Source organism: Aspergillus ibericus (assembly GCF_003184845.1).
Source record: "Aspergillus ibericus CBS 121593 unplaced genomic scaffold BO80scaffold_23, whole genome shotgun sequence".
In the NCBI taxonomy this organism is placed as follows: domain Eukaryota; kingdom Fungi; phylum Ascomycota; class Eurotiomycetes; order Eurotiales; family Aspergillaceae; genus Aspergillus; species Aspergillus ibericus.
In genome coordinates, this window is record NW_020292121.1 from 150,188 (window position 1) to 176,632 (window position 26,445).

Genomic DNA, 26,445 nt, shown 5'->3' on the forward strand with positions numbered 1-26,445 from the left:
CGCGGCCAAAAGCAAGACACCAACCAGACCCTATCAAAAGTAAACCAACAGCCAAGATGAATGATGAAAGATTATCCGGCCCGGGAGGCCTGTCGAGAATGCTGTCGCGAGATGTCATCCTCGTCGCTGTCGTCGCCCACGGCGTAATGTTCTCTCTCGAGCCCCGGGGAATGCAGGTCGTCGAGTTCGGCCACGTCAAAGTCGCCAGCTTCAACGTCGGCGCCTCCCGTGCGCTTGCTGTGGAAGCGTTCCAGAACAGAGCTTCCGCTCATGTCCTTGTGCCAGACGCCCCGGTATCCCTGGTGACGCCGGCGGCTGCGCCAGATGAAGAAGCCCCAGACGGACACTCCAATGATGACGACGACGAGAACGGCCTCGCCCGATTTGGCGTAGGCTTTCCACTCCGTCTCCTTGATCTTCTCCTTGGCCTGCTCCTCCGCTGCAGTGCTGTTCGGGTGACCGCCCACGGACGTCTGGGGCAGCTTCTCACCGTCGATGCGCGAGTCGGTGGGGCTGCCTCCGATGCTCGCGATGTCGACATTCATGAAGCGATCCAGCATGTCCCGACTCTGCCGGGGAAGGTCGTAAGGGACCATGTGGCTGGCGTTATAGATAAGTACATAGGTCAGGTTTCTGGCGTATTGATATATGCCAGCCGGTTCGCCTTCAAAGCTCCAGTCGTGTCGGGGAGCCCAGACACCGGGTGAGGTCTCGAAACCGGTGCCCCCGTTCCATTTCATATTGTTGATCAGCTGTTCGGTCCCGACATGGTTGCAAATAAGATCCTTGTCACCGCTGAAGAGAAGAATTTGAATCCCGGATTCCAGTAGTCCCGGGAGCAGTTGAACGGACGGCACGGACTTCTGAGGATTGAAGGCGCTGCCCACGGCTCCTGAACACTCCACCCAGCCGGATTTCTTTTCCGGATTGATATTGAGCGCTTCCACAACGTCTTGCCGCTGCAAGTAGGGTTTCACATCTTCCAAGTCGGTCGGCCAGTTCATACCACATGCGTCGGTGGTGTCGCGAAGGCGAATGTCGTACATGTTGTAGCATTGATCGTTTGAGACCGTCTTATCCAGCAAACTAGTCATGACCTTCTCGCAGTCATTCAGATTTACCTTGTTCTTTCCCGTTTCCAGCCTGGACTGGCAGACAGACTGCAACACCTCGAGTTCCTTTGCCGTCCTGCTACCTTCCTTGATGAGGCCTTCTTCATAGGCGTAAGGCAAGTAAGAAAGGTACTGTTCAGTGGGAGATATCCAGCCATTGCCGATCAGGAGGCCCTGCAAATTCCACCGAGCAATAGTTTTCCCCTGGACGTTCTTGTTCCGTTCCTGAATGGCTTTGGCGATGTATGGAATATGCTGGCCGGCGTAAGACTCGCCAGCAATATAGATCTGCCGGGAAAGTTAGAACAAGGTCCTTAAAGGAGCATAACGTGGGTAGTATGGGAGGAGCCAAGCCTACATCATCCCGTTCATACTCCGGAAATAGCCTGAACCACTCTTCCAAAAAGGTGATAAACTGAGCTGCCATCTCATCGAGTTCATGAAGATAGCTGTCCGTGTTGACATAACTGAACCCGGTTCCGACTGGCTGGTCGACGAACAGCAGGTTCGCAAATTCATCCCAGGACCCCTCGTTGTACACCAAGGTTTCGTTGTCCTTTAGGCGATACGGACCGACCTCCATCAGGGCTCCGTCCATTGAACTACATCCGGGACCGCCATTCAACCAGATCACGGTTCGCTGGCGGTTGGCAATATGGCGATTCTGGTAATGCCAAAAGAAAAGATTTCCATTGCTTTGTTGGTCCACCTCAATATGGCTGCACGCGGGCGAGACAAGTCAGCATTTGCGCTACGCGGACAGGTCCGAGATGGGAGCTTACCCAGCATGCATCTTCAACAGGGGGCCCTCGGGGGCACCCGGCAAGGAATGGACATAGTAGTCTGCCGCCGACTTGGCTGACACCAAGGATGGGCTCAGAAGAAAGAGCGCTGAGAGGAACCAGGATGCCATTGAGGGAACGGAAGTGGTCGCCCCGCGGAACGATAAGGAGACCATCGGTAGGAGCTAGGCGGATACGGGGGAATTTTGTGTAGAAATTGCTGAAGACAGCGCAGAGGGAACGGTCCCAAGCGGACTTGGAAAAGTGTTCAAGGAATCATCGATTGAGTCGACCGGCCCTTGCGCTTCTTACCCTTCACCCGGTAGGAGATGGGCAGTGCTATCGGGAGTCTCTCGGCGGATAGGAGCGGGATAGCTCAGGAACAGGTCAAGGGACGAGAAATCCGAGCGGATGGAAGGGTACAGCTCCTCCCAGGCGGAACAACGAAGGAATCGTCACGAGGGAATCTGAGGGAGGAGGGAAAACCGAGAGAAGAGAGTAGGAGAGGAGAGGGAATGAGATGGATTGCAGTGGATGATGAGTGGATGAATGGATGGCGTGGCCAGACGGGGCGGCGGACGGTATGGCGGCGTACCACCCGGTATCTGGGCGATCTGGTTACCTCAATACGCGCCGCGAGGCAGCCCCGGAGCCTTCCCGGGAGGCGGGACGAGACCGATCTGATACCGTTTCGGAACGGTCCCAGCCCATCCTTGCCTATTTGGGGGCTCTATAGGTTCGTTCTATAGAATAATAGAAAGAATAAGAGAGGAATCGAGCGTCTTACTGTGTCCCTCAGATGCAAGAATTGGCCTAGCGATTCATAGTGCCTATCGGACGGGCGCCACAAGGCCCGCGTGGCAATGGCTCCAATTATATTATCCTCCTTGGCGAAGCTATCTATGCCCCCCAATCGAACCACAGGCCGTTCAACACGGTTAGCGTAAGCATCCATGCAGTTCTATAGAGCAGACTTCCAAGGGTGCTCCCCTTCGTGATGATTCAATACAGTTGCTGACAAAACTAGGCCCGCCGCTAACTAGTTAGTATAATGGATTAAACAAGATCGTCGATGCCCTGGTCGGCATCCTTCTTGATCAACTCAACCATGCCCTGAAGTTATCGTGTGAGTGGTACACATCCCTTCGAAGGGTCGCAGCCAGGACATACCTTGGGCATGATGGGTTCACCATCCGCTCCCTTGACATAGCGGAAGGGCATCTCGGTGCGTTCATGCTCGTTGATCAAAATCTCCGGGTGGTCAATGTATGAGATTTGCTCCAGAGGCACTGTCAGGAGTCAGTTCTCATCTCTTGGCTCACACTGTCACGGGAAGCAGAGTTGACCTTTCTCATGCACGACCATGCGTGTAACACGCACCGCCGTGTCCGTGGTCATCTGTTTAGGGCCCAGTCTTCTTCCGGCATAGCCCTTCTTGCGCAGTTCGGAGGTCCGATCTGATGTCATCTCGTTAGCATCCGGAACCTCACAGCTGGTAGCTTCTTGCTGAGAACTTACCACGGGGAGGGTCATCGCCTGAAGACCAATTAATCTCTGGGATTAGCCATACAAGGATCCCACCAGGGCAATTGGCACACCCAACAGTCCGGATAAGGAGCGGGCCGAGTAGTACTCACCAAGGATCCCCCCAAAGAGGAAGACATCGAAGGTCTCCGCATCGGCCGGACTTAGCTCAACCTGAGCAGACGGGTCCAACAGACAGACCCTAGATTTCCGGTCTGCAAAGACCTCCTCCACACTGCGATGCTCCACCCCGAGTCCTGGGGTAGCGGCCAGGTCTTCTGGCATCTGCAGGGAGGTGGGCACGGAGCTGAGGAGGAATTTGCTCCCGGCTGCGTGTGATTCCCGGGCAATGCAGCCATACTCCAAGGCGGACCAAGCGCCCAGCTCGGGGTCCAGATGCTCGACCACAATGGTCACGGGCCCGGAGGACAAACCTTGCTCGCTCATTGTGTTGCGATTGGAAGGGCTTGTTGTTTCCTGCCACCGAAACAATGGCTTCTATTTGTTACAGTTGGTGGGGTATCAAAGGTAGTGTGGCCCGTACCCCCAAGTGTGTCGTCACGGGTATAACTTTTTATAAGGGTAGATAGATAGATGGGAATGCAGACCGAGAAAGAAGAAGAATAAAAATGCCCCAAAACTATGGCTGGACACCGACAGCTTGTAGGCAAGGAGTGAACAACGAGAATCTGTCAAGTGGGGACTTTAGATAGACCGTCGAAGCGACGAGGACGATGGCCGTGGGAGGGGCAGAGAAAAAGCAGCCGCCGCCGAATTTGATTCCGTGAAGTCAATTCAATTCTGAGGGCGAATACCAAGTAATAAATAATACACCACACCACCAGCCAACCCATCCTTTCCCTCCCGCCCCAGCGACTCAATTACCCGTTCATCTTATGCGATCCGAGGGAACAGACTCGAATCCCAGACTCCCTTCAAGTTGTTTATATCCTACTGTTGCTGGGTCGAAGCTCTTGTTTCACGCGGCATCTTCGTGCCTGAGAGGGGCTGTTGGGTGTGGTTTCTAATCGATAACCGGATGGACTTATCGGGACGATAACTGCAACTAGTAGTCTGCGACTCGACGTACTGGGTATATCTACTACTACGAACCATTGTAAATCTGGGAATCCACAAATGAACTAAAAGGGGGAAAGGACTTCGACTTTCCGGCAGAGACGGACTGCCATGCATGCCGGGCACTCCGTACTGGCTGGCTGCACCCCGAGCGAGGAAGAAAGGGCAAAACCAAAGCGATCATTGATAAATTTGGAGGCCGGTGCCGTATGGTACGGTCACGGTCTGGTGGAGTCGTTCCAGAATCCATGGCACTAAACCGGACGCAGACGGCTCTTTACCGGATTGATGCGAGCCTAGGCTCGAACAGGGGCTAGTGAGCTGGTGCTGGCGGAGTCCAGGGTTGGTACGGGGGCGGTCACAGCCAACCACCGACGGTGGCTCACCACCTCGATGATGATCCCCATGACGGCCGGCGCTGTTGGCTGCTGGCTGCTGGCTGCTTCTCACTCGTCTTTATCTTCTTGCTCGGGCGACTTCTTCCCCCTCCCTCTCTCTGCTCAACTGCACTCATCGCCTCACTCATACTTCCAAGTCGTCGGCATACAATTCTATCGTTCAAAACACTGCTTGGTCTTGCTCGTCCCTCCCCACCCTCACCTGACTTTTGTCCCAAGTCGTCTCATCTATTTGGATCTATACTTTCCTCCCCGCCATCGGTGGGGTTTCCTGACGACACTTCCAGTTACCACACTTCATCCATCTACCTGACAACCCGACAACCTGACCTTTCCACCCCCCCCCCGCCTCACCTCTTCTCCCTGTTACTCGCACCTACTGGCGGCTGGTCTTCATTTTTCCGAATCGTCCATTTTCAACCTCCCATCTCGCCAAGATGAACCCCCATCAGCAGAACAAGATCGATACCAGCGTGAGTCTCGGCCAACAATCCCTTTGTTCCGGCTATTGGTTGGGCTGAGACTGACACGGTGCCCCGCAGAAGATGAGCCCTGATGAGCAACGCCTTTTTCGCCTCTATGGCAAAATGCCCACCAAGAAGGATCTCCTGCAGAACAAGCTGAAGGTATGTCGATTCGGTTGTCCCTGAATTCGGTCCTCGTCCACCCTTTAACGCTGTTGGTTACCGTCCAGGAGCGGAAATACTTCGACTCGGGCGACTATGCGCTTAGCAAGGCCGGAAAGGCTTCGGACGTGGGTGTCACCAACATCGGCTCCCAACACCCCGTCCCGGAGAACATCCCTCATCTGACGGCCACCTCGCCCGGTGCCAACAATCCCGCAGCCGCAGGCAATGGCGGGAGCATCAGCGCGCAGGGAGGACAGCAGATCCCCGGTAGCATTAGTGGCCATCCAGGCTCCATCGGATTTCAGAGCCGAAGCCCTGTGAAGGAGGCGAGTTATCTGCAACGGGGAACAAGCGTGGATGAAGCCGAGGGGGCTGAGCAGAACAACGATGATAGCGTGAGCCCACCTCCGGCTCGGGGTGGGGTTCCTATTCGGCAATAAATCATCGACATGCGTTTTCCTGCCTTGTCTACATCCCTTTTGCTTCAGTCTCTCTGTTTTCCTGTTGGTGGTGGGTGGCATCAAAAGAGCCTGGCGCTATCGGTCTATTCTAATGTATTCACGACATTTGTTTCTCTTCTCTTTTCTTTTCTTTTCTTTTCGCCTTTCCCCCACCTCTTCCAGCATCAACGATTTCTGTGAACGAACCCGTGTGGGCTCTGTTCCTGGCCAGCAGCAACGAAGTTGCATGGGCGAGACGGAGGTTCAATTCAGCCACCTTCTGTGGTCTGGGCATGACTTGGTGGATGAAGATTGGACTACCGAGCCCGTCCACACTGGTCCGTTGCTGCGTGTTTTGTTTCCAAGGATATCTTTTCGAGTCTTTTCTCTTCTCTGTCAATATCAATTGCAGATCATATAGTAAGGTCATTTGTGGTTTGTCGACTTGATTATGTCCGACCGTATGCGAATCGCCTTGTTGCTGGTCTGTTTGTTTCATATGTTACTGGTGGCACATCTGATGCCCCTCGAAATTTGAAAATGGCTTCGCATACGGAGTACAGTTGCTTCATGTGTGCTGGGTACACGGTTCCATTCGATGATGATACTTTCCTGGGCGTGATTTATACTCCAGCATGGCCAAATGCTTATGACGGTTGTCTCGGTCTCTTCCCGCGCTGTCTGCATACCGTATTTGCGGCAGCCTACGTTGATACGTGGAAACATGGAAACCAGCGCAGGCCCAATCCATCAAAGCTTCGGAAAGCACAGCACTAGTGCAAGCAACTTAATTCGGCTCAGCTGACATCCGGCACTATGTGTAACATGAAGATGACCAACACAAAGTCGCTGCAGACACAAACATCGCATCGTCCACCTCGAACTGCCATTGGGTATAAGAACTCGTCTAAGGCACACAAATCAAATAGCGAAGCAAAGCCGCGGAGAAGGCACAATACATGCAGAAAATATGGTCCTTGGCGCATGGAAAAGACAAGGCGTGGATAATTCAACGAAGGACCGGGGGGTATAGTAGCAAAAGTGGATTGTAGGGTCGTGATAAAATAAGGAACAATGAAGAAGAGTGAGAAAAGGAGGCGGCACAGTCCCGGCCGGGTGACCGGGGCTAGTCAGGCGTGGAGGGGTAACAGGGCAGCAGAACAAGCACAAAGCAAGTCGCCGGTTCATGTGCTTGCACACTATCCAGCACAAGCTACACTGGGCCATTGCCTTTGGCTGGAGAGCGATGATTACATCGGTTCCGTATCACTGCCCAGGAACATGGTCCAAGAGCTATTTGCTGCGTCGCAGCCTTGGGTTCCCGGAGTAACATAGTCGTCCGGAATAGATGCTGCAAGTAGGGAAAACTGGAAGCTCCTTGTGCTTCCAATCCCGTGCGAAGAATGTAAGAGTATCTGAGATAGCAAAATGACAATGCTGGCCTCTGAAGCGCTTTCCCTGGGATCGTTCGAAAAGCATGCTCCTTTTGCCCGGCACCGCCTAGCTGGGAAAGTCACTGCTCAACGGCAACATCGACCTCAGTGAGAGGTGTCGATAGGCGTCCATATCCGCGGTCCGTGCCCATAAGAAACGTTCTCCATGTTTATCTGGCTTCAAGATGGAAGTGGTCAACCGCCAACCGTACCCGATGAAAGCAGTCCAAGTCGATGAGGGGCCCCAAAAAATGGCATCCGGACTTTCGATGACGCTCAGTCGGTCTTCCAGTGACCAGCTAAGCCGGAGTCTAGGTCGTCGTTCTCACCAAGGTATAGTTCGACAGCATACAGGGCCATCGTGCCGGCCAGGTTGGCCCACCGCCACAAGTTTCCACCGCCGGCCCCCTGAGTGCTCCACCACTCGCCACTGCCGCCCATCGCTTGGGAGGTAGACGCGAAATGCTGCATTAAGAGGCTGGTGTAAACGGCGATGAGGATCGATGGGGAGAAGTAGCTGAGTACGCCCAGGAACTGGCCAGCCGCATCGGTGTCATCCAGCGACGCTTCTTGGGAGAGAGCACGCGCGCCCGATTCGCGGACGGCAGGTATGATCCGAGTTGACGCGTACAGAACGATGATGCGGTATGTGAGCGAGATCAGCACGGAGGGAGTGACAGCACCAAAAACTGCGGTGATCACGTTGAAGGCGGCATGGATGATGGAAGGCAAGGTAGACAAGGCATGCATCAAGGTCGTATATGAAGCCATGATGATTGGAGGAAGCGGTGGAAAATCCCCGGCTTGGGCGGGAGAAGGAACTTGCTCCATGGGATGTGACGGTTGGTAATCGGTGAAAATTTGATAGATGCATAGAACGATGTATGCGAACAGCAGGGAACTCTCCACTGGATTCCCACGCCCACTCCCTATTCCCCACGCGCATAGAATCACCGCGCAGGTGATGGACACCCCAATCAAGGCCGCGTCGACATTAGAAATCTCGGGGAACTGAAGAACCCGCCAAAGAAAGTATACGGAACTTGATATGATGGAGGCCGATAGTACCAAAAGGCCGATCTAAGAAAGCATAATTAGCAAATAGGCTCCACGCTGGATGAACTATTGAGTGACGTGTACGCACCATCCAGCTATCACTTCGCCCACCGCGGTTGACAAGCCAGCGGGTGATTTGCCCTGCAGCCTGTATGACCAATAAGCTGCAGAATCCTTCGACCAGCTGGAAAACCGGGGTCGACCATCTCAGTAGTTTATCCCAATTCCCGATCGTCACGGATTCCACCAGCCCGTCGGGCCCAAATAGCCACTCCTGGATTGACGAGTCGTGGGCCCTTCTCCCCGTGAAGGTCCGTTCCACCCAGGAGCCAGCGTTGTCGGTATCGATGGAGAAGCGGTTCAGCGACCAGATAAGCAGGATAGGGATGATGAGCCATTGCGTCGAGCTAATGAGGACGATCAGGGAAGAACGGAGCCATGACCGATCCGGGGTGGTAAGCCGCAGCAGCGAAAATAGGAAATAGAAGGTTGCCAGGGACAGGGAATAGGCCAGACCGCATGTTTTTCCACCCACGTCAAAGGCGAGGGGAATGGAAGAGACGGTGACGGCCAGGAAGACGGCCGACGAAAGGACCCGAAAGAACCACATCGGACAATATAGACCAGGCTACCGGACCGGAGGGGGGTACGCGATCGAAGCAGACAAGGTACGGAGGGTGAATCTGCCGGAGGAAGCAGCAGCAGGCACGGAGGGGGAGGAGGGGAGAGAGGAGGGGGGGGGAGGACGCGGTGTCAGGTAGACAGCCTCCAAGACTAGATCGATCTTGGAGTGGGAGGGCGAGAGGGTGACGAAATCCTGAGTTAAGGATACATGAAGCCAGGGGTCAGGTTCCTGGGGTTTAGACTGGTCGGCTCTGACGATGCTTCGTGTATGGGAATCTCAATAAAAGCGCCTCTTCTTTCAGGTGGTGCGAAGATTCGATCTTATCTCGCAAGCGGGACGGAGGAGGGATGGGATAATTTGGATGGATTGGCCTGGAAGGCAGTTGGCACGTGCGAAGGACAGATAGGCAGAGGTCAAGACACGCCAACCGATCTCCAGAGTCTGGACGGTCCTGGGGAGGGCCACGGACAGAGAGGCGCAAAGCTTAACGGCCGCAGTGACTTCGGGATGGACAAGTAGGACGCAAAATCAGGAAAGGGGGCACGGTCTGGCATTTGGCGATAGTCGCAATAATAATCATCATAACACTAATCCCTTCCAGCCCAGCCTTTGGCGCAGAACGGAAGGCGGTGGATCTCTGGCCAGACCTACCTGTAAGTAGCGGTCAGGTCAGAGGCTGGTGGAATCTGGGAGATTCTGGCGGCTAACATTAAGGGCTCTGGCTTTCGAGGGGAGAGCTTGAAGTCTGAACATGTCTGAACATGTCTGAGTCTTCAGACGAAGCACGCGACCGTACGTTCTACTCCGTATGTACCTTGTACTCCGTACATACAGACTACATGAGAAGTACGTGAGAAGTACATTAGGAGTACATCCCGTCATACAACGGACTGCTTGTTCCGGCCTAGTAGCTCCCCTCCCCCTCACATGCTCCCGTCAAGCCCTCTGCTCGAAACCCTAATTGGCAGCCGGTTCCAGTAAGGCGGCAGCTCCGACCCGTCTAGGACCTTTCCGCTTGGGGAAGGCGGCACCCTCTTCAGCGCGCCAATCGCAGATCGCGGATACCAAACCGATCCAGGCCCTCGCGGCAGTATCGACATTTCGACATTCAACATTCTACATTCTATATTTTACTTTCGACTTACTAGTTACACTACTTAGTATTCTACCTAATCCTCCAAGATCACTCGACCTGACCATCGAGTGGATTTCCTCACTTCTTCATTCCTTATCCCCCACCTAACTCTACTACTCTTGTATGCTCCGGTACCGCCAATTATTCAAGATGGCCGAAACTGCTGCGAAGAAGGTCAAGACCTCCTCTCCCTTGATCGGAACTCACAAGTAAGTCTCCGGAAAAGCTTCCTACGAAGCTTTGTCTCCGATCTGGGCTCCAAAATACTGACGATCCTCCCTGTTCAGCGGTCACTTCCACGCCGACGAGGCCCTTGCCGTTTACCTTCTCCGTCTTCTGCCCACATACTCATCCTCTCCCCTCCTCCGGACCCGGGATCCCGCCCAACTCGCTACCTGCCATACCGTGGTCGACGTGGGCGGAGAATACGACCCCGCCAACAACCGCTATGATCACCACCAGCGTACTTTCGCCACCACCTTCCCCAACCGCAACACCAAGCTCTCCTCGGCAGGACTAGTTTACATGCACTTTGGTCGGGCCATCATCGCCCAACACACCTCGTTGCCCCTGGACCATGAGGACGTTACCCTGTTGTACGAGAAGCTGTACACCGATTTCATCGAAGCTGTTGATGCCAACGACAACGGTATCTCCGCTTACGACCCCGCCGCCATCTCCGCCGCCAACATCGAGAAGCGCTTCAAGGACGGCGGAATCACGATTGCCTCCGTGGTTGGTGATATGAACAACCCGGACCCCACCTGCCCCCCCGGGGAGCCTCAGGACGAGGATAGTCTGTTCGCCCGGGCTAGCACGTTCATTGGAAACGTCTTTGCTCGCAAGTTGCACCATGCCGCTTCCTCCTGGCTGCCTGCGCGCACAACCATCGGTGCGGCTTACCGTTCCCGTCGGGATGTCAACGCGTCGGGTCGGATCATCGTCTTGCCTCAGGGTGGTATGCCCTGGAAAGAGCACCTCTACAACTTCGAGAAGGAAGCTTCGGGATCCAACGAGATCAGTGCTGATGACCAGGTCTACTATGTCCTGTATCCTGAGAGTGCCACCGAGGGGTCTAAGTGGCGTGTGCAGTGCGTCTCCGAAAACGAGGGTAGCTTCGTGTCCCGCAAGCCTCTGCCGGAGGCGTGGCGGGGTGTCCGCGATGCCGACCTCGATGGCGTTATGGCAGCGGAGGCTGAGAAATCAGGAAAGCCCAAGGTTCCCGAAGGTGCGGTCTTCGTCCACGCCAGTGGCTTCATCGGTGGTCACCAGACGAAGGAGGGCGCTCTTGCTATGGCCATCCGTGGATTGGAGTAAAGAGTTGAGTTGCAATTAACGACAGGTATGCACTTCTGGTCACGACGGTAAGGGGTTTTGATAAGAGTTCATCTAAAAGTCATATTGTTTGGAAAGCAGTGATGTCCTAGGAGTCTTCTATCGTAGCCCTTTAGACCACCTCTTCATAATGCGACGTTGGATTGCAGGCCGATGTCGCACCTGCCATGCACGCCCACCTATTTCAATACCTGGCCTGGCAGGTTCCATTCGACCTTACTGATCCCTCCATTGCCCATCAGCCACAACGTCTTCAGCTCAGGGCCAGTCCAGGCGAAGTTCTGTACCGTGTAATTGGTTTGAATCGTCAAGAGCAGCTCCCCAGAAGGGTCGAGGACGTCGACGCCTCGGCCGCACCCCGTCACGATGTACCCATTCGCTGCTACTTTCAGCCCGTCGGGAACAAATCCAGGCGCCAGATAAATAGCCCGTTTATTGTAAGCATGGGCACCGTCCTCGCTCACGTCAAAGGCATAAATGGTTCTATAGGGACGCAGGTAGAGCTACGTGAGTAAGGTTCCTTCAGTGCGAGGGCTCAGATTACATACCGCCGATGCGTGGTATTGAATGTACTGCCTGGATGGCCGTATCTGGGATCAACAGGAGCGCTAACCGCAGCGGTGTCGCTGATATACACGATGGATCCATCCGGGGTAAAAGCAATGCCATTGGGCTGACCGATAGAGTCGTCGACCACGACGACTGCCCCGGAAGAGGCGTTATACCGGTAACTAGCGCAAGGGAGCTGTGGAGGGGTGTCGGTGAGATCATTGAACCAGGAGTATTCTACATACGGGTTAGTAGATGCAGATGCAGATGCCGATGGGGTCGCGTGGCGGAGACTCACGTGGATCGGTGAACCAGATATCGCCGGTCTTAGGATGCACGGCAAGATCGTCGATGGTGTTGAAGTAGTATCCGAAGTAATTGTTGACCAGACTGACTGTCTTGTTGGTCTCTGGATCTAACGTCCTCAGAGAGACTCGTTGTTCGGTGCCGCCAATGGATCTGTTACCACCTGAGGCTCCCCAGATGATCTTGCCGTCATGGAACGTTCCGCCATTGGGGGCATACACCGGCGGATCGGAGAGAAACTCGGACAACGTCGGCGGGTTCTGGTTGAGATCGATCACAAGCTGCGGCAGGTAGCCTGGCGGAGGAGCCAGTTGCGACAGGTACAGCTTGTTCTGTGACGCTACGTAGACTGGGGCTTCGTGCACCGCTTCGGAAACAGCAAAGACGTATTCGTACCTTGGCGTGGAGCCCAGAATCTCAAGGCCCTTCTCCTTATTGTATACGATGAAGTCGGCTGCCTTGATGTCCTGCAGTGTGGAGCCGTTTGCTACTGTAGTGTCACCGAAAGTCGTAACGGCGTCCATGGTGGTTACATTTCGAAAGAAATGGTAGCTGGTCATACATCAACACGGGTACGAGTTAGTTGAGCAACTGTACATTGCACGCAACTCACGGGAGGACATTCGCGTAGTGATTGATGCATACCACCGAAGGACCACAAGCTTCTGAGATGGGCTTGGTGACCCCGGTTTGGGCGTGAGCGAGTCTGCCTGAGAGAGATCCGAAAAGCAGCAGGAGCAGTTGCATTGTGATTTCTTCTTTTACGAATATTCTATCAAAGGTCCATCGAGTTGAGGCTTCGAAGGGGTCAGGGGTTGGAATGACAGGCTTTCATTCTGATCAGCTGGAAGGTCCCCCCGGGGGAGGACTCGATATTTGTAGTCAACCCCATCGGAAGACGGCGGCGGTGATTGAAAAGAAAATGCGGGATCAGCGGACTGACCCTGATTCTCACTCAAGCCAGTTTGATCCCACGCATATGCGGGGAACAGCCCTGAGGGGGCATTCCGAGGCCTCACTGGCGAGCTCTGCACGGAAGAAGGTCTTAGTGTGGGGTAATGGCGAGTTTGCGGAACGATCATCACCCCGGGGCCGTCCCCAAGGTGTCCCAATATTGCGGAGAATTCAGTGTATCTAGCCCAGCAATCCCAGCCCAGGAAGGCATCGAAGCTTGCAGGAACAGAGAGAGCAGCTTCTGGGAGCTCGCTAGTCGGAGCACCTCCGAGGAGACCCCGAGGAAGATACTGCAGGCCAAAGCCGTGTCCGCTGACCATGGCAGATCCTTGCCGGTGGAGAGCAGCAATCAACCCATCAATGCCGGATATTCAGGGAACTAATGTCTTCGATGCTGCCGGTTCCATCCCCAGACACCGGGAGCTCCTTGGCATCGGGATGAATGTCCGAGTTGTCTTCCCTCTCCCCCAACGCCCGCTGGATCAGCTTGGCTTTGATGGCCGCGCCTTTCATACGCTCATCTACATCGTTGACCGCTTCCTCCGTGTTCACCATAGGTAGGGATGCGGGATCTACCAATTCCAGCAGCGTATCGATGTTCTTTGCTAGTCTAGAACTCGACGGGAAGCTCGACATTTCCCTGCAGATGGCCGGGTCTAGCAAGGAGGATTGTTCTGGCTTCTCACCCACCAGGGAAGAAGAGAGGCCTCCCTTGGCCTGGCCGGCCGAGTCGGAGTGGTTAGACGGCTGGGAATCTGCAAGACGTTGAGCCCAGACCAGGGCTTTGCCATACAGTCTTCCCAATTCGACGAATTTCTCGAATCCTTTCTCGACAGCAAATACACTGCCCTCGGTGTACCCGGCTTGCGCGCCATCCGCGACTCCTAGGTCATAGCCTTCTTTGTAAAAGTCTTCCTCCAGATCGAGGAGGCTCTCGAGCAGGTTACTACTGTCCATGTTTCTGGTGTCCAACGGAGCGGAAGAGAGGGAGAGACAGTAGAACTCGGTGAGGCGATAATGAGAGATTCTCCCCGACGGCGAGATAAGAAAGGAGCCAAGTCCGAGCGCGACCTCACAAATCCGAATCTGCAGTCGACTGGCGCCGAGTGGGGGGAAAGGAGTGGAAGGAGTGGAAGAAGGAAGAAGGACGAAGGAAGGCCAGGTGCGGAGAGGCGCGGCCGAAAAGGCGCCTCGATGAATCATCCACACCCGCGAAAAAGTTGCAACATCCTTTATTTATCTCTACCCCTCCCTCCGCTGATAAACAACCCCGCCATCCGCCTCCCCCAACCCCATCATGGCTTCGGAATCCAAGATCCTGCCCAAGCAGGGCCAGCGCAATATCCTGGTCACCAGTGCCTTGCCCTACGTCAACAACGTGCCTCACTTGGGTAACATCGTTGGCTCCGTCCTCAGTGCCGATGTCTTCGCCAGGTATCATCCTCTTCCTTCCCTTTGTCTGACGCCTGTCGCGTGCTCGCCATCAATGTCGACTCTGCGGTGCTGACCCCGACCTTCAGATTCCACAAGGCATGCGGACATCAAACACTGTACATCTGTGGAACTGATGAATACGGAACGGCGACGGAGACCAAGGCTTTGGAGGAGAAAGTGACGCCAGAGGAGCTGTGCGCCAAGTACAACAAGATCCACCAGGAGGTGTATGAGTGGTTTGAGATTGGTTTCGATCACTTCGGTCGCACCCCGACGGAGCAACACACCGAAATCTCACAGGCCATCTTCAAGAAGCTGTACGAGAACGGCTATCTGACCGAGAAGACGGCCGAGCAGCCGTTCTGTGAGACTCATGGATCTTTCTTGGCGGATCGCTACGTGGAGGGAGAGTGCCCTCGATGCCACTATGACGACGCTCGTGGAGACCAGTGCGACAAGTGTGGACATCTCCTCGATCCTTTCGACCTCATCAACCCACGCTGCAAGCTCGACGGTGCCACCCCCGTCCGCCGCTCGACGAAACACATCCACCTCCTCCTCGACAAGCTGCAGCCTCAGATCGAAGAATGGTCTAAGAATGCCATTGAAAAGGGTGACTGGCCTAAGAACTCGCGTGTCATTACCGAATCCTGGTTGAAGGAAGGTCTGAAAGACCGCGGTATCACGAGAGACCTTAAATGGGGTGTCCCCGTGCCGCTAGAAGGCATGGAAAACAAGGTGCTCTACGTTTGGTTCGAGGCCTGCATTGGCTACCCCTCCATCACTGCCAACTATACTCCGGACTGGGAGCTCTGGTGGCGGAACCCGGAAGATGTTCAGCTGTATCAGTTCCTGGGCAAGGATAACGTCCCCTTCCACAGTGTTATCTTCCCAGGTACCCAGCTGGGAACCAAGGACAAGTGGACCATGCTTCACCACCTGAGCACAACCGAGTACTTGAACTACGAAGGCGGCAAGTTCAGCAAGTCTCGGGGTATCGGTGTCTTTGGCACCAGCGCCAAGGAGACGGGTGTGCCCCCGGATGTATGGCGCTACTATCTCCTGAAGAACCGTCCTGAGACCGGAGATACTCAGTTCGAATGGCGCTCCTTCGTTGAGAGCAACAACAGTGAGTTGCTGGCCAAGCTCGGTAACCTTGTCAACCGTGTCATCAAGCTTGTCATCGCGTCTTACGGCTCGGTTGTGCCCGAATTTACTGTTCCCGAAAGCTTCCAGCCTACCTTGGACGAGGTGACGGCGACTCTTCGGCAGTACGTGGAAGAGATGGAGGGCGCCCACCTCCGCGCCGGTGTCACCAGCGCGATGAAGCTGGCCGAGATCGGAAACGGATTGATTCAGGCAAACCGCCTGGATAACACCTTGATTGCCAACGAGCCCGAGCGTGCTGCTGCCGTCGTCGGTACTGTGCTCAATCTGATCCATCTCCTGGCCAGCGTTTTCGCTCCCTACCTTCCCGCCACCACCAAGTCGATCAACGAGCAGCTCGACGTGCCGTTCGGATTGATCCCGTCTCTGGAGGACATCAAGGACGGCTGGAAGCCGACCGTTATCAAGTCTGGCCACAAGATCGGAAAGGCCCAGTACCTGTTCTCCCGGATCGACCCCAAGAAGGCCGATGTGTGGCGCGACATGTTCGGTGGCTCCCAGGCGGACAGGCAGAAGAAGGAGGAGGAAGCTGCCAAGGCAGCGGCCAAGAAGGCCGCAAACGCCGCCGCTAAGGCCAAGAAGAAGGAGAAGAAGGCCAAGGCTGCTGCCGAGGCTGCTGCTGCGGGTGGCGAAGCTGTTGAGGCCTCTGCCAAAGGAGGAGCCCAGGCTACGGATGTCACCGGCGATGCCGTCGAGAAGGTCACCGATGGCGTGGCCCAGGTCACGATCCCCTCATCCTAAATAGAATTCACCCTAGTCCAGACTCGAACGACAGCGTCTATAGAGTGCAGTGACTACTGACTCCTTGATATCCTGATGATTAGAGCGTTCTATATTTCCGGCTGGTCGTTGTTAGGTGTTGCTCCGTACATACATGTGGAAGGGTCGATATGAGATACGATGTAGGTGACATGATGAATTGATTGATGGGTACTATTTCATTAGTTAGTTTCTGGATATCTTGCTTTGGTCTTTTCCCTTTCCGCCGTTCAACAGAACTCGAGAATTCAACATGGGTTTCAACCAAATGCATCTCATCTTCTTCTTTTATACGGCCGGGGGGGGGTTAGAAATCCCATTTCTGGGTCTCCCAACTCACAATAGCTACAGGAGGTTGTTTTGGTTCTTTCTCTTGTCTTTCCTCTGCTCCCTCGAAGAAACGACCTGTCCCTGAAAACCCAGGCAACACACTTGACCTAAAATGAATCGCTCATATGCATTCCCAGTGAACAATACTAATAAAAGGGTACATGATACATGGATGAGATGTAAAAAAAAAGGAAAAGGAAAAAGAGATAGCAGAACATGACTAGCCAATCCATGTATGGGCCGAGCATGATACTCCACATGATGAACCCCGAGCCCAGTTTAGGCTGGCTCCCTTCCAACGACGCCCCCATTTTCAGATCCGCAAGCCAGCCTCTCTATTACCTCTTCCGGGTGACTGGCCTGGGCTTCACCTCTTCTGGGCCGACGGGGTGCAGCATGACCTTGTTGGGCAATTGCTGGGTGTTGGCGGAGTAGCCCTTGCTCCAGTCGTAGCTGACGGCGTATGCGAAGATGTTGCCGCTGCGGTTGAAGGCAGTGCTAGAGATGGTGCCGCCCACGGAGGGGTATCCCTTAAGACGGTGCTTGGCGTCCTTGTCCCAGAAGTTGAACGTGCCGTCACTGCCGGCGGTGCTGAACGTGCCGTGAACAGGGTGGAAGGAGATGGAGTTGACGGAGAAGATGTTGTGGACATCCCGTTGGGGGGTCTCGCGATGGCACTTGAAGCTGAAGTTGGAGCTGGAGTCCTTCTCCTCGACGTACTGGATGGCACAGCGGCCCTCGACGCTGCCGACGGCAAACCCGGTGGCGTCGGAAAAGCAGCTGACTACCCGCGTCTGCCACTTGAGGGGGGACTGCATAGTCTTGTAGAATTTGGTGGGGTTGTCGAGGTTGATGATGTTGATGTACCGGTCAGCGGTGCCGACCACGAGGAGCTTGTTCTTGACGTCCATGGTGTAGACCCGCTCCTGACACTCCACCGTCGCAATGGGCGTGGACTGTCGCAAATCCCAGTATTTGACGGTCTTATCCCAAGAGCCGGTCACCAGTAGCGGGCTATTTCCGGCCGGGTTCGGGATCATATGGCAGCACTTGATGGGCGCATCGTGGGCGGCGACTTGGACGGGGGTGGTTGCATTGGCTGCGAGGTCCAGCATGCGAGCGGCTTTATCGGCACCGGCTCCGACCACTTTCGTACCATCCTAGGCAAACAGAGACGCTGTCAGCGGACCGACAACGCTGCAACAGGGAATGGAGGAAGCTCACCGGTGACCAACAGCAATTCAGGACAGGGGCCTCGTGCTCGAACAGAGCTTTGCCTTCGCTCTGGCCCTGGTCGTTGATCTCATAGATGCGAACCTTCTTGTCCCACGAGGCGACTGCAAGATGATCACTGGCGGGCGAGAATCGGAGGTCCGAGATGCTGTCCTCGGGAGGAGAATTGAGGGCGACATCTTTCGAGGTATCACCCGTGGTGTTGGTCTGACCAGCCGTGGTCGCCGAAGCGCCGACACCACTGAAGAGCGACATCCGAACGGCGGGTTGCTATGAGGTTCTACTCAATTAGGTGAAAAGTGCACAGCAGAGAACTTGAGGGGATCCGCAGCGCGAGACGAACAAGGAAAAAGCAGACGTGACTGAAGGCGGGAAGGCAGCGACGCGATAGCGGAAGACGCAGGGCGCAACCAGCCGAATTGACCAACGGGGGTTGTTGAGCTTGGGTATGGCGAGGGGCGCACTAGACCGGCGACCAGAGCAGCATTCAAGATCGAAGGAATGAAACTGAATGGCACGAATGCTCCTTCGTCCAAACGGGCAATAATTGATCGAATATCTTCTCAGTTCTCGCCGGTCGTCCTCACCGCCTTCAAACAAGACAAACGGCTGAGTCAGCGGGGGTGAGCTTCCTTCCCCCGAACCACCACCACCACCACCATCACCATGAGGATGACTGCTGTGCATCCCCATCCATCTGCTGGAAACCTGGGGGTCTTCTGGCAGTCGGATCCATTCGTATAACTCCTCCCTTATATAGCCGTTTGTCATCTTACATCTTTCTTTTGGCTTATCATATTCTGTTCGCAATGGTCTTCTGATTCGACCTCGGGTGTGGTACCGTATGTATATCTGTATCTACACGGTGTAGGGATTTCTCCCATCTCCCATCACATCCACGTTCCGAGCTGTCTGGTCCAGAGACTAGCGATTTGCAGGATGTTCAGTCGACCTTTGTCGGACACCCGCAACGATCTGCATCAACCACCAGGACACTAATAGTACTGACTACGAGTGGTACGTTGAGCTGAGCTGCAACTGGTCGCCACCCACTACAACCGATGGCAGCAGTGTTGCAGGCAATATGGAAACGCAGCCGGTGCCAGATGGTGATTCGTAGGACCCCGCCCAAACCTGCAAGGCCAGGCCGACTGACGGCCAATTACCTGCAGCCCACGACCATATGATCGTCGATTGCTGGGGCCCGGTGGTGGTGGTCTCACTCTTGAATGTACTTAGGTAGGATACGGAATACACTGGATCATACCACTGGTCCAGTCCCGGGGCCTGGACAGGCACACCCCGTGAGGGTGATAAACATGGAGCTGGTCCCGTCGCGGCCAGGGATGTATCCCTTCATTCAATCAATCGCGACCTCGAAGTTGGGGAGCTCACGTGCTGCGATTGGTGACTTGCCTTACATGAATGGATGGTTACAGTTTGGTCTGTACCACGGAAAGGAAACCGCCGATTGTCTGGCACAATGAAAGGAAACGGGCACCGTGAGGTCATCCATTTCCGTTTTCCGTCTGTGTCGATCAATCCGATCCGATGTACTTGCTCTCCCCGGAGACGAAACAGATGGATCCCTCGACCGTAGCTGTGTGTCGACGAAGGAGGTGTCGCACTGGTTTATCCACACGTAGGTCAAGTACCGTGCAGGTATGGATATTGAATCGGCCAGCCGGGAGCCCGACCGAAAGCCGCGGCGGGCAGGAAATAAAGTACACGACAAAAGTAGGCCAAGTGGAGCGAGCGGGAATGCGGGGTGCAGCCTTAGTGGACCGTCGCCCGGAGCTCTCGACGTCAAGCCCTGCTCGTGTGATCCGGTTGCGCCGGCTGCGTCAAGAATAGGGAGGGAGACGAGGTCGATGGATTTAAGAATCCCCCAAGTACAGTGACAGTGAACGGAGGGATGAGACCTGGGGAAAACCGTGAAACTCGCATCAGGTGATGGCCCGGATGAAGATGCAACCAACACCCGGTGCGGAGATCGCTACATCATGTCTTCCTCTAAGTCGGGACTCATCATTCCACCCTTTTTTCGTCGAAGCAAACGTACGACCCGGGCTGGTGGATTTGGGGGCCCCGATCTAATTCAATGTTGAGCACCGCCTCCCCATTATTCCTTGGTCCCCGTAGTCACTAGTCCGTCATTGATACATACATAGTAGTAGTACTAGTAGTGAGTGACCTGACGGACACCCGGTGCTGCAGGTACTTGTAGTAGACGACGTAAGGAAGGGCTGTCCGGGGTATTGTACGTCAGGTAAGTCACCCTCCTCCAGTGGACCGCTCCTTCCCTTCTCGAGGGGGGAGGGGGTCGCAATTCTGGGTTGGCCCATCCAAGTCACCTGCCCTCTCTCTTGCTCTCTCCCCCGTCTCCCCTCTTCTATTTCTTCTCCTTCCTCTTCTTCCTCCCCCTCTTCCCTGAATCCTCATCATCTTCTCTAGCCTTCCTCTGCCATCCCAGATACTACCAATACCAATCATCTATCGTCCCCTTCACTTCACTTCACTTACCAGGTAAGCTCAACTCCTTCCCCTTCCCCAGAAGGTAGTCATTCAAACGTCATCACCCATCCCCGGTCTTGTGTCCCCTTCATTAGAACAGGCCTTGGTCCAGCATCGATGCACTAACACTTGGCTCCGGATACCAGTACAGTTCTCAGCTTTTAGCTCCTCACTGCCACCTTGTCTGCAGCCATGTCTGAAGAGCTGACCAAGGTTGACTCGGCCATCGCTGGCTTGACGATATCCCCCGACAAGGAGGCTAAGAAGGGCCAGAGACGTGCCTCGTCCCTGAAAGAGGGCGTCTTCAACATCAAAGAACTGGGTGAGATCCTCCTATATGTTTAATAGGATTGAGGATTCCCGTCGTTCAAGGGCTCGCTGCTAACGATCCCGCCCCTGGTAGAGGAGAAGCAGATTGAAATCACACTCCCGATCGAAACCCAAAAGACCGGATGGTAAGCCCGTCATTGTAGCTGTAAAACATGCCCAGGAGAAAAGAGGGAGCTAACCGGGGAACCAGGAAGCTCAACACCTCGCCATCGTCGGTCGAGGACAAAGATATGCTCAAGCTTCACCTGGTCAACCCTCCAGTCAAGAAAATTGATCTGCACTTCCCCTTAGGGTTGGAGGTGACCGCTCGCAACATGAAGGGCGTCACGATAAAGGATGCGCTGGACGCAATTTACAAGCAGTTCAAAAAGAAGGTATCTTGCCGGAAGTGCTGAGTATTGCCAACCAATGCTAACCCCCATGCGCTCTAGGCCGATGATGAATTGGACAAGCCCTACCTCGCTGGTTTCGAGTGGGACAAGGAGGAGTGCTGGACACGTCTCATTGTTCACCAGACCAAGCAGGGCCCCCCTCAACAGCCCAGCAAGAAGTCCAAGAAGAAGAAAGCAGAGGAGGCATAAAGGACGATCGTTTCGTACTACAATCTTCATGCCTGCTATCCCCCATTCTAATGGGTACTTCCACCATACTGCGTGATGCTTTGCCTCTTACCTCGCTCTCGGCATTCCTAGAACAGTGTTTGGGAGTGTCGAGGGAGGAATCAAACGGGAGGATGATTATCCCTGTAATCTGCCTTGAATGTTCTTCAATCCCAACTCCCTGCTTTCGTTTCGATTTCGGGGATCCATCACTGGCTTCTCCCATTGAGTTGACTTACTGGGCATCGGACGATCTTGTATCTTCGAGCAACATTCTTTCATTCATACTCATCATGGAGACAGAGAAAGCATACTTAGTTGACTTTATGAGTGACACTGATCTGGAGCTGCCGCCTAGTCCCGTACTAGTAGATGTACTAACTCGCTCGTCAGGCACAAACTAAAGGTGTCTCACTCTTATCAGCAGCTGACTGCTTATTATCATCAGTATGTCCATCTACAGTCCCATCAAGAGGCTCGGTGCATTAACAACCTTCAGGACTTGTAGGTAAGGCGAGCATACAGCATGATCGGTACCAAGGCAGATTGGCAGAACATTCAGCAGACTGAAACTCACGACAAACAACAAAAAAAAAAAAAGAAAGAAAGACGCTTAGGTAGAGCACATCGATGCACAGCGCCCGCTAATATTGATACAGTCCGCAAGGGAAATAGGGGAAGGCCAACGAAGGGAAACAAGAGGGAAATCGATATCATACACATAAACATAAGTCATCAACGGATCCGTCCAGCGTCCCCTCCCCCAAATAAGACCAACACGATCTCGTCGAGGATGGTGAAGACTAAATGCGCGTTCAGCCGTTGGTTGTTCAGGGTCGCAAAGATCCTTCGTGCCGCGGCCTGCGCGTTGGCTCGTCCGACCACATTGCCTGCTAGGTCGGGGATCAGCGTGGCCAGGACCAGGCTGGCTTCGGTGCGACTCTTCAGTCGCTCGGAGGCAGTGCGGACTCTGCCTTGGCGCAGCACTCCTCCCGGCCACATGGTGTCCCTGACCAGAGAGAGGTAGCGCAAAAGCGAGTCGTCCTGGATTAGGGAGCGTGCTCCTTCGCGCACCTTGCGCTCGATCGTGCCTCCCAGAAGCTGATGCAGGACAACGACAACGGCGCGCCCGCGCAGCCAGTTGTTGCCCTTGTTTAGCTCGAAAGCCTCCAGAAACAGGTCACAGATCGGTTTGATGAATGGCTCCAGCTCGCGATCCTCAAACGCATTCAGTTCCGCTTCAGCTTCAGCGGCGGTGACCGCGTCTTCTGTGGCCAGCCCCGAGTCAGGGATCGCGGAGGCTTGCTGGCTAGTAGCGGCGGAGATGAGGTTTTGTCCGGCCGTGGATAGTTGGTCCAACACCCCGAAGTTACCCAGAAAGTCGTCCATACCGTCAGCGACGGAGTTGTAGATTCGGGTGACCAAGTCTTTGGTCTCTCCGTTCGTAGAGGTTTGGGCTTCATTACGGGGGATGATGGCCCGTTGGGAAAGGAAGGCTCGTAAGTCACGACTCCGGCATACTTCGGGAAGCAATAGTAGCTTCTGGAGGTAAGCTTCCAGAGCTAAGCGTCGTTTTTGTAAGAACTCCTTCTGGAGTTTGAGGACTACGCGCCGACGTGGAAACTCCAGGTGACGGACGGATGGGTATCGCATGCGCAGTTTGTGATGGAGTTCGTGGAACTCGCTGTATCTTCGGGCGACGGCCCAGGAAGCCGCCGGCATCTGCTCCCCAGCGTTTCGTTGCACCTCGACCACGTCTAGGAAATGAGTTAGTGGACCGCACATCTGTAGTTGTCCAAAGAGGGAGCGAGGAGGGTGAAACAAAGCAAGCTAACATACACATCGCAAATTCTCGGCCATCTTCCTCTTTACCAACGACGATGGACTTGATGCGGACGGTCGACCGGCCGTACAAGCTGTTGTCGCTCTCTTGGATGATGTACTGCTGCCGTTGCATCTCTTTGCGGTGCATCTCGCGCTGGATGCTGGCCTTGGACTTTCGCAGGATTCTCAATTCCGCGGTGTTGTTTGTGAGTTCTGCTTTGCGAGTGAGAGTGTCCACCACCGACTCCTGAGACCCAAGTTTGTCGATGTCAGCTGTGAGCGCCTCGATTGCCTCTGTCAACCCGAGATCCCCAGGAGCCGCCTCATGCACCTGGTCAGCCGGGTCGTTGTCAGTTCCCACAGGCTCTTCATATTCATCTTCGATGTACTTCTGCTGTTCCGGGAAAAGATCATCATCGAAGACCCCCAGGCGCGAGGATCGGTCTACGAGGCCCAGTGAGGCGATGCTCGGTTTTATTCTGTCGTCTGTCCGGCTTTCTGCCCGAGCAAGCTCCATGGAGCTGCGCGGAGACTTGGGATACTGGTCGCTGCCAGGCAGTCCGGTTGGCGATACATCGGCGCTCTTCAAATCTTCAATCCTACTATTTTTCGGCTCATTAGCAATAATGTCGTTCAACGCCGCCTCCATGTTTTCAATGACTTCATTCTGGTTCGCCTCGGTCTCGCCATTTTGCGAGTCTCTTCCCAGGCTGTGTGTGGACATCGCAAGAGGATCGGTGTCGTAGTCATCATCAAACAGCGGTGCGGACCGTTCAGAGTCAAAAGAGCGCCTCGAAGATTCGTCATCGTCAAACAATTTACCCATGCTTCGAACATCACTCGAAGAAACCGCCGCTCGTCGCAGATCCTTCGTCTTGGCTCCTGGTTGTGACGAGGTACGACTCATTAGGGGAGGAAGAGGTCGCCGTTCAGGCACCTCTGCGATATTCGGGGAGTTTCGTTGGGGTGACTGAGTGCCAGCTTGGGATGCTTCATCTGAGGCAAGATACTTGTAGTAAAGATCAGATTGCTTGAACTTAGGGTAGTAAGTCTCCTGAAGCTCCTCAAGAACCGCGGATTGGGTGCTCAATATCACGGTCCGGGCTTTGCGATACTGCTCCGAGCTGGCTCGCTTCCCTGCGCTCAGGAAGCTTTTAACTACTCGACGCGACTCATCCGTGACTTTCAACTCAGGCTTCGACAGATATGTCTCGCTGATCAGGGCCATGTCACTCCTATCGGCCGGCGTCCAAGTCGTGGAGCTTGGAGAGCTCTCGTCTCCAAAATCATCCTCCAGGGGGTTACGAAACCCGTCGACGACAATCCAGAATTGCACTAAAGACATGAGTTGCTGCCGGTCCATGAACTCCATAAAATAGGAGAGACCTGAGGCGTCGTGCATGACATCCACCAATGACGCTTCTTGAGGAACTGAATTCTTACGACGAAAGTGGGATACGGCTGCGGAGGCGTGCGACAGCTGAGTACCTCCTGGTGCGGAAAGCTTAGCTACTTTCTGATCCAAGACCCTCTTGCCTGTCTCCAGTCGTCGAAGGTAGACCTGGTCCTGCCCTTCCACCATCATCTCTCGTTTCAGTTGACTTGCCACGAGGGCTCTGAACCGCCTGGCGTCGGAGATATTGTTACAGCGCCGGATGGCGCGGACAAATCGCTCGAAAGCGCGCTCTGAATCGTGAGGGCTTAATCGAGGAAACGGGTGACCTTTTTTGGACCTGGGCGCCGGTGATGCATGCTCATCCAGGGCGGCCCTGAGTTTTCGCACGGTTTTACGGTCCTGAATCGCTGTTCGGCCATAAGCCTCCATCAGTTGATTCCACGTGTCTGGATCGGAGAGAACGGAGACGAGAGGGAAGAGCACAGCGCAGGCAACAATCTCACGAATCAGGACGGAGACTATGCGACTGTTGAGGACTGACTCGGGAAACAGCCGCGGCAGTAACCCCACGGCGATCTTGCGGAGGTATTCCTGTTCCACAGGCTTCTGGTCGGAGACGGATAGTACTGCTGCTGGATGCAAATGGCCCTCGCAATATTTACTTGCGATAGCAAGGTCCAACTCTTCCGACTCGGTGACATTTCGGGTGAGGTTCCTGCCCCGTACCAATCGCTCCGCGACCTCGAACTCTTTGAGATGAGCCGTTATGATGGGGAAGATACGGGACACCACGAGGGAGACGAGATCTTCCGCTAGAAGTCTGTCGCGTAGATTTCCAATGGCCGTCCGAATGACCTGATCCACCTCGTTCACGAATACGGGGTTGGGGCTGATATGCTGGTACCACGATGCGATTAAATCCCGGGTGGCTAGGGTCAGGAGCTCGTCAATGCCTTCGGAGACGACGAAAGATTGCGGGTATAGGGAGGGTGGATGATAGGTCGAGCGACGTCGGACAGCCTGCGTCTCCTGTTCCCAATGGGCACGGGCGAGGAAGGCGACGGAGAGGGTCTTGGGACCAGTCGAAGTAGCGTCATTTCGAGAGCGCGTCGTGAGCAGCACGAGACCGATGACGACGGCTGAGGCAAGGAAGGCACCCAAAACCAGCGCATAGCCAAGGTACCTTAGCACAGGGAGCCATTTCACCGCCAGGCCCCAAGCTATAAACCCACCAATGCCCAGGAGGACGTAGTCACGATGCTTCAGGGCCATTCTCCCCGGAGCAGGTGTGCTGCCATGCCGGTCAGGCAAGGAAGGCTGTAATCACGCGGGGGCAAGACATGGCGGAGTTCCGGTGCAGCAGTTCAGAGGTAGAAGAAGCCGAAGATCTGAAGAGGACTGTGGAAGGGATGATTGAGGGGAAAGAGAACCGGCGAGATAAACGACAATGAGGGAGGAGAGACCATACGATAGCCGATCCACCGGGCAGGCGGTGAGCACGGCT

The 26,445-nt window shown here is 54.7% G+C and overlaps 12 protein-coding genes across 12 annotated transcripts; 4 read left to right on the forward strand and 8 right to left on the reverse strand.

Moving 5' to 3' along the window:
- Positions 1 to 71: 71 nt before the first annotated feature.
- kexA (serine-type carboxypeptidase kexA) lies at positions 72 to 2,070 on the reverse strand (the record flags this gene model as incomplete). The annotated part of the gene is made up of 3 exons (XM_025715828.1): positions 72 to 1,400; positions 1,471 to 1,831; positions 1,895 to 2,070. The coding sequence occupies 3 exons, from the start codon at positions 2,068 to 2,070 to the stop codon at positions 72 to 74; spliced, it is 1,866 nt and encodes a 621-aa protein (XP_025574566.1).
- Positions 2,071 to 2,684: 614 nt separating this feature from the next.
- Positions 2,685 to 4,190, reverse strand: BO80DRAFT_425738 (SAM-dependent methyltransferase). The gene is made up of 5 exons (XM_025719589.1): positions 3,532 to 4,190; positions 3,413 to 3,430; positions 3,241 to 3,351; positions 3,065 to 3,183; positions 2,685 to 3,007 (listed from the first exon to the last, which is right to left on the reverse strand). Exons 1-5 carry the CDS (start codon positions 3,863 to 3,865, stop codon positions 2,951 to 2,953), a joined length of 639 nt encoding a protein of 212 aa, XP_025574567.1. The 5' UTR covers positions 3,866 to 4,190; the 3' UTR covers positions 2,685 to 2,950.
- A 1,068-nt stretch (positions 4,191 to 5,258) lies between these two features.
- On the forward strand, positions 5,259 to 6,273 carry BO80DRAFT_103258 (endosulfine family protein). Its single transcript, XM_025713350.1, has 3 exons — positions 5,259 to 5,366; positions 5,436 to 5,519; positions 5,588 to 6,273. Exons 1-3 carry the CDS (start codon positions 5,331 to 5,333, stop codon positions 5,960 to 5,962), a joined length of 495 nt encoding a protein of 164 aa, XP_025574568.1. The 5' UTR covers positions 5,259 to 5,330; the 3' UTR covers positions 5,963 to 6,273.
- A 1,398-nt stretch (positions 6,274 to 7,671) lies between these two features.
- On the reverse strand, positions 7,672 to 9,061 carry BO80DRAFT_435330 (ICE2 family protein; the record flags this gene model as incomplete). The annotated part of the gene is made up of 2 exons (XM_025720906.1): positions 7,672 to 8,475; positions 8,540 to 9,061. The coding sequence occupies 2 exons, from the start codon at positions 9,059 to 9,061 to the stop codon at positions 7,672 to 7,674; spliced, it is 1,326 nt and encodes a 441-aa protein (XP_025574569.1).
- Positions 9,062 to 10,170: 1,109 nt separating this feature from the next.
- On the forward strand, positions 10,171 to 11,858 carry BO80DRAFT_383408 (MYG1 family protein). Its single transcript, XM_025716919.1, has 2 exons — positions 10,171 to 10,420; positions 10,499 to 11,858. The coding sequence occupies exons 1-2, from the start codon at positions 10,335 to 10,337 to the stop codon at positions 11,526 to 11,528; spliced, it is 1,116 nt and encodes a 371-aa protein (XP_025574570.1). The 5' UTR covers positions 10,171 to 10,334; the 3' UTR covers positions 11,529 to 11,858.
- On the reverse strand, positions 11,579 to 13,148 carry BO80DRAFT_494133 (SMP-30/gluconolactonase/LRE family protein; the record flags this gene model as incomplete). Its single annotated transcript, XM_025723857.1, has 4 exons — positions 11,579 to 12,029; positions 12,095 to 12,332; positions 12,394 to 12,953; positions 13,015 to 13,148. The coding sequence occupies 4 exons, from the start codon at positions 13,146 to 13,148 to the stop codon at positions 11,726 to 11,728; spliced, it is 1,236 nt and encodes a 411-aa protein (XP_025574571.1). The 3' UTR covers positions 11,579 to 11,725.
- Positions 13,149 to 13,162: 14 nt separating this feature from the next.
- BO80DRAFT_445639 (uncharacterized protein) lies at positions 13,163 to 13,675 on the reverse strand (the record flags this gene model as incomplete). The annotated part of the gene is made up of 1 exon (XM_025721501.1): positions 13,163 to 13,675. The coding sequence occupies one exon, from the start codon at positions 13,673 to 13,675 to the stop codon at positions 13,163 to 13,165; it is 513 nt and encodes a 170-aa protein (XP_025574572.1).
- A 37-nt stretch (positions 13,676 to 13,712) lies between these two features.
- Positions 13,713 to 14,312, reverse strand: BO80DRAFT_357280 (Yae1 family protein; the record flags this gene model as incomplete). The annotated part of the gene is made up of 1 exon (XM_025715831.1): positions 13,713 to 14,312. The coding sequence occupies one exon, from the start codon at positions 14,310 to 14,312 to the stop codon at positions 13,713 to 13,715; it is 600 nt and encodes a 199-aa protein (XP_025574573.1).
- BO80DRAFT_103167 (methionine--tRNA ligase MES1) lies at positions 14,165 to 16,833 on the forward strand. The gene is made up of 2 exons (XM_025713349.1): positions 14,165 to 14,789; positions 14,876 to 16,833. The coding sequence occupies exons 1-2, from the start codon at positions 14,653 to 14,655 to the stop codon at positions 16,695 to 16,697; spliced, it is 1,959 nt and encodes a 652-aa protein (XP_025574574.1). The 5' UTR covers positions 14,165 to 14,652; the 3' UTR covers positions 16,698 to 16,833.
- A 550-nt stretch (positions 16,834 to 17,383) lies between these two features.
- sonA (putative nuclear pore complex protein (SonA)) lies at positions 17,384 to 18,533 on the reverse strand (the record flags this gene model as incomplete). The annotated part of the gene is made up of 2 exons (XM_025721502.1): positions 17,384 to 18,205; positions 18,270 to 18,533. 2 exons carry the CDS (start codon positions 18,531 to 18,533, stop codon positions 17,384 to 17,386), a joined length of 1,086 nt encoding a protein of 361 aa, XP_025574575.1.
- Positions 18,534 to 21,040: 2,507 nt separating this feature from the next.
- On the forward strand, positions 21,041 to 22,169 carry BO80DRAFT_425745 (uncharacterized protein). Its single transcript, XM_025719590.1, has 3 exons — positions 21,041 to 21,114; positions 21,196 to 21,496; positions 21,554 to 22,169. The coding sequence occupies exons 2-3, from the start codon at positions 21,275 to 21,277 to the stop codon at positions 21,701 to 21,703; spliced, it is 372 nt and encodes a 123-aa protein (XP_025574576.1). The 5' UTR covers positions 21,041 to 21,114; positions 21,196 to 21,274; the 3' UTR covers positions 21,704 to 22,169.
- A 50-nt stretch (positions 22,170 to 22,219) lies between these two features.
- rgsC (putative intermediate filament protein (Mdm1)) lies at positions 22,220 to 26,213 on the reverse strand (the record flags this gene model as incomplete). Its single annotated transcript, XM_025716920.1, has 2 exons — positions 22,220 to 23,478; positions 23,561 to 26,213. 2 exons carry the CDS (start codon positions 26,211 to 26,213, stop codon positions 22,457 to 22,459), a joined length of 3,675 nt encoding a protein of 1,224 aa, XP_025574577.1. The 3' UTR covers positions 22,220 to 22,456.
- Positions 26,214 to 26,445: the final 232 nt, after the last annotated feature.